General features: G+C 44.0%; 1 protein-coding gene across 1 annotated transcript; it reads left to right on the top strand.

Moving 5' to 3' along the window:
* The first annotated feature begins 613 nt into the window (after positions 1–613).
* Positions 614–4,948, top strand: LOC138954212 (uncharacterized). The gene has a single exon (XM_070326108.1). The coding sequence runs from the start codon at positions 614–616 to the stop codon at positions 4,946–4,948; it is 4,335 nt and encodes a 1,444-aa protein (XP_070182209.1).
* The last annotated feature ends 3,421 nt before the right edge of the window (positions 4,949–8,369 follow it).

Genomic DNA, 8,369 nt, shown 5'->3' with positions numbered 1-8,369 from the left:
AGTGTCCTGTTCAGGGAAGAGGGTATTAAGCTCGATCCTTCTTGGTTCAAACCAGAGTGGGAGGGAGCAGAGTCGGTTGAGTTCAGAATCAACAGTGCAGATGATGACAGTTGTATCCAAGGTGAGAAGACCAACCATGCACACTCATGTGACGGAGGCAAACAACCTGAATGTGATGCTGTGAGTGTGAAGCAATGTTCTAATGTACCGCCACAAGACCCTGAGCACTTGGTAACTGATCAAGCTTCTTCTGGCACAGTGAAAGACAACAACAAACCAGAACAAGACCAAGATGGCAATCTGCAAGAAGAGTATGCAGATTTGTTTCAGGAGTGGCAGGAGGAAAACATACCTGCTAATGACAAAGATAACACCGGGGAAGATGATGAAGACAAAGAATGGGTAGAAACCAGTCAAGAGGCAGAACTGGGAGGTGGATGTCGTGACACCCTTCTGCACCCCAACGACTTTACAACCGATGGCCAGGCAGCACTGAACATAGCACCAGGTGAGGGGTAAACATCCACTTGGTCTGTTCATGGATAAAGATTGTGAGGAGAAATCCTTTCCAACCATATTTTGCGGCCAACGACGTGTTGATAACAGTGATCGAATGAAGCCCCTCACCTACAGTAAGATCTGCAAGGCTGAGCTAAGAAGTGCTGACCGGCGTGCTGCCCACTCCATTGCAAACATCTTTTTCAAGTTGAAGAAACTACAGATGTTACAGATTCGAGATTTAGCCACAACAGCACTTCGGAAAGTGAAAGGAGCAAAGACAGGCCATACTGCAGGGCAGTTGAGGAAAGATGGTGCCATTGAAGATCTTCTGCGCCAGGATCAAGGGTATCGTGTCCTCAAAACACTGCGATCCTCTCCCCCGTACTGGCAAGCGAAACAGAAGGATCTCTTTGCTATGATTAGGCAGCTTGGTAGACCAACTTTCTTTGCTACATTTTCTGCTGCTGAAACAAGGTGGATTGATCTTCTCCGTGTCCTCTACCGCATGGAGCACAGTGTAGACCCCACTGATGATGACCTTGAGAACCTGACCTGGCAGGAGAAGTCGCAGCTTATACAAAAAGATCCTGTGACTTGCGCTCGTCACTTTGACTACAGAGTTCAGGTCTTGTTCAGAAAAGTCATCCTGAGTGATCTGCAGCCTCTTGGAAAAGTGACGGACCACTTTTTCAGAGTAGAATTTCAGCAGCGGGGGTCCCCTCACATTCACTGTATGATCTGGGTTGAAGATGCACCAAAGGCTGATACAGACTCTGACGAAGATGTGGTGGCATTTCTTGATAAACACTTGACATGTCAGAGGCATGAAGAGGGTGAGTTGAAGAACGTTTCGAGCCTGCATGAACACAAGCATTCCAAGTCATGCAAGAAAGGTGGAAAACACGTGTGCAGGTTTGGTTTTCCTCTTCCTCCCATGTCAAAAACTATGATGCTCCGTCCACTGACTCAGTCTGAAGCAAAGGATAATTCTGGCATCACAGAAAATTTGAGAACCATCAAAAGAGAACTTAGCCAGTTGAAACTGGGTGAGAACATTTCTTTTGAAGAATTTCTGGCGCGAGTCGGCATTGATGAGAATCAGTACATCCTTGCACTTCGTTCTGACATTGACAGCACCAAGATCTTTTTGCAACGCGAACCATCAGCGACACGCATGAACAGCAGAAATGATATTCTCGCTCAGGTGTGGATGGCCAACACAGATGTGCAATTTGTCCTGGATGAGTATGCCTGTGGAATGTATATTGTGACGTACATCAGCAAGAGCCAGCGTGGCATGAGCGATCTTCTAAAACACGCTGATGATGAGGCAAAACGTGGCAACCACAGTGTCAAACAAAAAGTCAGACACATTGCGAACAAGTTTTTGAACCACTGCGAAGTGTCTGCCCAGGAAGCTGTCTACCTCCTGATGCAGCTGCCTTTGACCCGATGCACAAGGGATGTGATTTTTGTCAACACATCACCCCCCTGCCAGCGAGTTGGTCTGCTCAAGAATTCCACCATGCTTGAAGCAATGAAAGATGAGGACACAGATGTGACTCTCACAAGCCTGATCGACAGGTACTCTGAAAGACCAAAGGAGTTGGAAAACATCTGTCTTGCAGACTTTGCTACTTCGTACGACGTGAGAAAGGCAGGATCAAGCAGCAGAACAGGTAAGAACACCAAGAAGAAGGAACAGGATTTCCTCCCTGAAGGTGAATATGAGGAGGATGCAACCGACAACATCTGGAACAATGACTCTTCTTCTGGTCACCTGTACAAACTTCCTGATGGCAAAGTCTTGCACCACCGGAGAAAACCAAAAGTTCTGCGCTGTGTTCGCTTTTCTCTGGAGTCTGACTCAGAAAACCACTACAGAGAGAAGCTGATGTTGTACATACCATGGCGAAACGAGGACAAGGATATCATTGGTGGGTGTGGGACATACCATGAGAGATTTGAACAAATGAAAGAAACAGTGTTCGAAGTCAGCAGCAAGTTTGAGACCAATGCTACTGCTGTGGACCAGGCTGTGGAACAGGTGCAGAAGGATGGCATTGATGAGGAAGCATGGGATGGGGTGGCTCCACAAGCACAAGACATGGAGAGCCGCCACGAGAAATACAACACAGAGAGTACCATCAATGCAGCGTTCCAACCAGACTCTGAACAGCACCGACAGTATGACATTGGTCTTGACCTGGGTTGTCATGCTACATCCGACATAACTCACGACCGTATAGTGAACAGGATACCAAATGAAGAATTTGATGCAATGGTAAGATCACTGAATTGCAGTCAGCAAACGTTCTTCTATCACATACTGCACTGGATGAAGACAAAGTGTAGTGGCAGTCTATCTGCATGCGAACCCTTCCACTGTTTTCTCTCTGGAGGTGCAGGTGTGGGGAAGAGTCGCTGTGTCCTGGCCATTTACCATGCCCTTGTCCGTTACCTAAGCAGTCGCCCTGGAGACAATCCAGATTGCCTTCGGGTACTTCTTGCCGCTCCAACAGGCAAGGCTGCCTATAACATCAGAGGTGTGACACTACACACAGCCTTCTGCCTCCCTGCAAACCAGAGTCTCAGTGATTACGTGAAACTTGACGCCAGTCGCTTGAACACACTTCGGTCAACTCTAGCAGAATTGCGATTGGTGATCATTGATGAAATTTCCATGGTTGGTGCCAACATGATGGGTTTTGTCAGTCAGCGTCTGCAACAATTGATGGGTTGCAGCAAGCCGTTTGGTGGTGTAAGTGTCCTTGCTGTTGGTGATCTATTCCAGCTGAGACCAGTCATGGATCGCTGGGTATTTCAGCCAAGTCGTGGACCATACGAAGCACTAGCACCAATTGTCTGGCAGGAGCTGTTCCAGATGTTCGAGTTGACCCAGGTGATGCGGCAGAAAGATGACAGAACCTTTGCTGAAGCTCTAAACAGGATCAGGGAGGGATGCCACACCAAAGAAGATGCAAGCCTCATCAAGTCCCGTGTTGTCAAATCCAGTATCCCGGACAACATGCTTCACCTGTTCACCAGCCGTCGTCTCGTCACTGAGCAAAACACCAAAAGTCTTGCCCTTCTCCAGTCTTCGGAGATTCTGCTGGAAGCCAAGGACAGTGTGATGGGTGACATCAGTGTTGCACTGAAAACCGAGATACTTCACAAAGCTTGTGATATGACAGTGCAACAAACGCAGAGTCTTCCATCACACTTGACTCTCAAAGTGGGCGGTAGATTCATGTTGGTGCACAATGTTGACATCAGCGATGGTCTGACGAATGGAGCTTCTGGCACCTTACGACAGGTTGGACACAAAGGCAGTGAGAAGCCAGAACATGTGTCGGTTGTATGGATAGAATTTGATGAAGAGAGTGTTGGTGAAAAGACCCGCCACCGAAACAAACAACTCTACACACCAGCCATCAGCTCCACATGGACTCCCATCTTTCATGCCGTCAAACAGTTTCGTGTTGGAAAACGAGAAAATGTTGCAGTGCTTCGTAAACAGTTTCCGTTGACAGCTTGCTCTGCAATCACAGTACACAAGTCACAGGGTTCAACTCTTGAACAAGTTGCGGTGTCTTTCCAGGGTATGGCACAACACCATCTAGTGTATGTGGCACTCAGCAGAGCCAAAACTCTGGGCGGCCTCCATCTTCTTGATTTTGACCCAAACAAGATCAGAGTGTCACCTGATGTCAAGACCGAGATGGAACGATTGCGGAAGAAGCCCATTGAGTGGTGTGTGAGCGACCTACAGCAGTTTGCCAGCAATGGATTTCTCATAGGTTTTCACAACAGTCGCTCTCTTCACAAACACATTGGAGATCTCCGCCTTGAAAGAAATCTGTTACGAGCTGAAATGTTATTCATATTTGAAAGCTGGGAACAAGAACAAGATGAACCACAGCACTACAGTCTCCCTGAATTCAAAGTTCTTGAGAGAAACCCTGCCCCAACCAAAACTCACCGTCCACATGCTGGCACAATAGTGTACATCCGTGATGACAGTCTGCTGTCTACCTCCAACACAGCTACAAGCCGAAGTTGCAATCACAGCATAGAAGTTACAGTGCTTGACGCCAGCAGCAGAATTGCAGGGCTGAGTGTAGTGGGAGTGTACTGTCCTCCGGGTGTGAAAACCAGCGCACTGCGTACTGAACTTGAGACCATTCTTCACAGGGTATTAGCAAGTCAACCCTATGTTGTGATGGGAGGAGACTTCAACAGTGATGCCTCTGACAGACTGTCAAAACCACTCGAACAGCTGTGTCAGGAATTCAGTCTGCGTCAGCTCATTACTGAACCCACAACAGACTATGGCTCAGTGTTGGATCTGATCTTCACCAATCTCCCTGAGTCTGCAATACTAGGAGGTGTACTTGAATCCTGGTACTCGGACCACAAACCCTGCTGGGTGTCAATTTCAGTGTAAATGGAATTTTTGAGAGATTGCGAGTTTGCTGTGTTGTTGTCTTTGTATTTGAAATGCACTTAACAATATTCTGTTTGTTGAAGAATTTGATATGCAAGCCATGACAGTGACACAACTAGGTGTGGATGCGTTAATTAGATTCTGTGTCTGGTGTTTTAATTGGCCCTAAATCTGAAGTTATGTACAGAAGCATAAGATTTGTCATGTTTTATTTTAAATTAATGCAATTGAAATAAAGAATCAGTAGCAGAACACTATATGTGTGCTGTAATATATGTGATGCGAGTATGTAGTGTGAGTGTGTGTGTTAAGATTTATTCCTATGCATTACAATTTACTTGTACATGTATTGCATGAGAATTCCAAAGTTAAAAAATCTCATCTTCATGTGTGTGTGTTCAACATATAGTTTCACATACGTGAGCCTTGAATTGGCGCTAAATCTGAAGTTATGTACAGGAGCATAAGATTTGTCATGTTTTATTTTAAATTAATGCAATTGAAATAAAGAATCAGTAGCAAAACACATTTGACTCCTTGTTTTTGCTTTTAATTAAATTAAGTGCTCTATCCTTTTCTGGTTGTAGTTTGTTGTTTATTTATTGATTGAATGGATGTCATAATCAAGTTTTCTCCACAGGTCAGTGCTTGATATCATCTTCAACAGTCTCCCTGAATCTGGAGGATCATCATGTTTACTTGACTTTATGCTTCGTGTCTCCTTTAATGTACACTAACTTTATTAGTGTATTGCAGATGTTTGTGGGGTGTAACAGTAGTAACACACAACATGCCTGGATGAGCTTATAGTTCATTGTGCTTGATGTATTTTCATCATAACACTCAAATTAATGTTCATGTCCTTGCAAGTGACTAACTGTACAGATCCCACAGGACACAAAAGGAGCGTCGAATTAGCTTTGCTGTATGCTGAGTGTGTGATTTGGAAAAAAAATATGTTGATACATTTTGCTTCATGTTGTTGCTTCATCAGTGGTCTGTTTAGTAATTGTAATTTTAGGCTAGTGAGTATTATAACTGTCAAATTCGCATTTCGCATAAGTTTAAGGTGTTTGCTTTGTTTTTAAAATTGATTAATTGAATATCATAGTCAAGTTGTCTCCAGGTATTGTCAAGTGGTGTAATTGTACTATGACAATAAATTTGAACAATAAAGTCATGTCACTTATGTGAGGTAAGTAACTGCCCCCAGAAACTGATACCGTGTTGTGGTGGGGTGGCTTGCGTGCTTCCATAATCCATCAAGCTAAGTCAGCTAATGTGCAGGGTGCCTGGTAGGGTCTCCCATACTGAACAGTCGGTGGTGTCTGACCATCAAACTAAGTCAGTTGGCGTGTTTTGCACATTTTCAGGGTTTCCCATGCTGAACAGTTTGAATGGCTAGAAGCCTGACAAAACTCAGTTTCAAGATTAAAGAAGTAGAACTTGCAAACAATTTTATCAGCTATATATATGCATGTCTGCTATTGGTTACAGATCTGAGGATATGACGACATGGTGGCGAGTGATGACAGCAAGCACAGAGCAGCGGTGGAATAAATTGCAGGACACTCGACCCCCCCACCCACCCCTCATGACCCGCTGCTTATCAGTGCCTGAGGCAAGCCTGCGTGGTTCAGAAGTACAACTACAAGTAGCTGGGCATAATCCTGGACTGACAACACAACTGAAGTGGTAACGACAGCAGCTGCTACAGAAATGTCTTCATTTTCTACTGGAGCTGAGGCTCCATCCTTGTGGACATTGCCATTCTCTGGTTTCCAAACATGTCGGATAGTGTACTCTCAAACAAAATTGGTGACATTTCTGAATCATTTAGAGAGGACTGTGGTATGCTGATTGAAGTGTTGTGCTATCATTGACCCTAACACTGTGCGTGAGGAAACAGTGATGAAATTCAAGGCTATTCGGTGTAATCTTTCATATTCTTCCCTGCATGTGGAGCTGGTAATCCACAGGACAAGTGACACATCAGAGAGATTGCTGGGTGTGAAGGCTTGGATCATGGACAAATCACCCCATGGATAACATGATCTTCTTTCCTTTTTCCACTCTATGTATCATGTTTTAAAATCAATATTTGTATTGTCATTCTGTTGTCAAAAATTAGAAGTTTGAATCACTTAAATCAGTTCACCTTATTTTGTAAGTTAAGGTGATACGTCCTTGGGCACTGCCAAGGGGAGGTAATTCTTAACTTAGCGGTTTTTCAGTTGGCAACTCCTCTCAAAATGTATTCAACATTGCCTGTGATCATGATCCAGGGCTAAAGATGGTGTGCAATTTACCAGGCACTGTCTAGGGGAGATAATTCACCAGTTCGCGGTTTGTCAGTTGCCAACATTTAATCAAAATATTATTTTCAGTGCTGGCAAATCATTCATTATTCTGGTAGACCCAACCCATTCAAATTCAGGTTCAGGCACAGTGATGTAGAAAAGAAAATGTCAGTTAGACCTGGATTCAAAAGTGAGTTGAACCCACCTTGTAAGATCTCCCAAAAATGGAAAAAAAATGAGGTCTTAAGAAGGAGGGAGTCTTAAACTGGGGGTAACTTTACAGAGATTATGAACAGAAAGTCAGAAAACAGATTATTAAAAGGGAGGGAGTCTTAAAAGGGGTGTTCCACTGTATTTGTACGTGATAGAAGACAGACCGAGGCCTAGGAACTGCACATCACTAAAACACTGCAATGTATCATGTGTGGAAGAGTCTTTAGAAAAAGATCAAATGAGTGTGATTCTTGTGTAGTGATTCCCATATTTGACTTTTTTATGACTTTTCAAGAATGAACCATCATTTTAAAGGCACATTTCTTTTTATAAAAAATGTTTGGCTCACCGTCTCACTTTCAGCCATGGCAAAGCTTTAGTTTTGTAAAAGCGACTTTTGGCTTTAGCAAGCACAAGCAGTCAGCATTTTGAATGTTGGCCTGTGACAAATTCAAGGTATGTTCTTACCAAATACAAGTGAGCCTTGCTAGATTTGACTGAGATTGTGAGATGTTTTCACAAGGAGAAATGTGACTTTAATTGAACACTGGGGTGGTGTAGATTGCACAATGTCATGGTATTCTGTGATAATACTTACACGGAGTGGTAACTGTACTACTACAAGTCATGGTACAGTAGAACTCCCTTTTTAAGCCCCCCCAAGACCTTGTTTTCTCAGACTTTCTGTTCATATCCTGTGTAAAATTACCCCCATTTTTTACTTGCTTCATTTTAAGAGGGGTGTCTTAGAAGGGGGGTTCCACTGTATTGGACATTTTGTCTCAGCTTCCTCTTAAAAGGCCACTGCATTGGAACCGCCCCTTTTTTAAGACCACCTGATTTGGACTTCTTCACAATCCCGTGTCATCTCAGAATTTGTTTTCGTATCTTCTGACTTGTTCTGCAAA

The sequence above is a fragment of the Littorina saxatilis genome, unplaced genomic scaffold (assembly GCF_037325665.1).
Source record: "Littorina saxatilis isolate snail1 unplaced genomic scaffold, US_GU_Lsax_2.0 scaffold_556, whole genome shotgun sequence".
Classification (NCBI taxonomy): domain Eukaryota; kingdom Metazoa; phylum Mollusca; class Gastropoda; order Littorinimorpha; family Littorinidae; genus Littorina; species Littorina saxatilis.
Note: the sequence above shows the minus strand (reverse complement) of the source record. Positions and strands in the feature narration are given on the sequence as shown.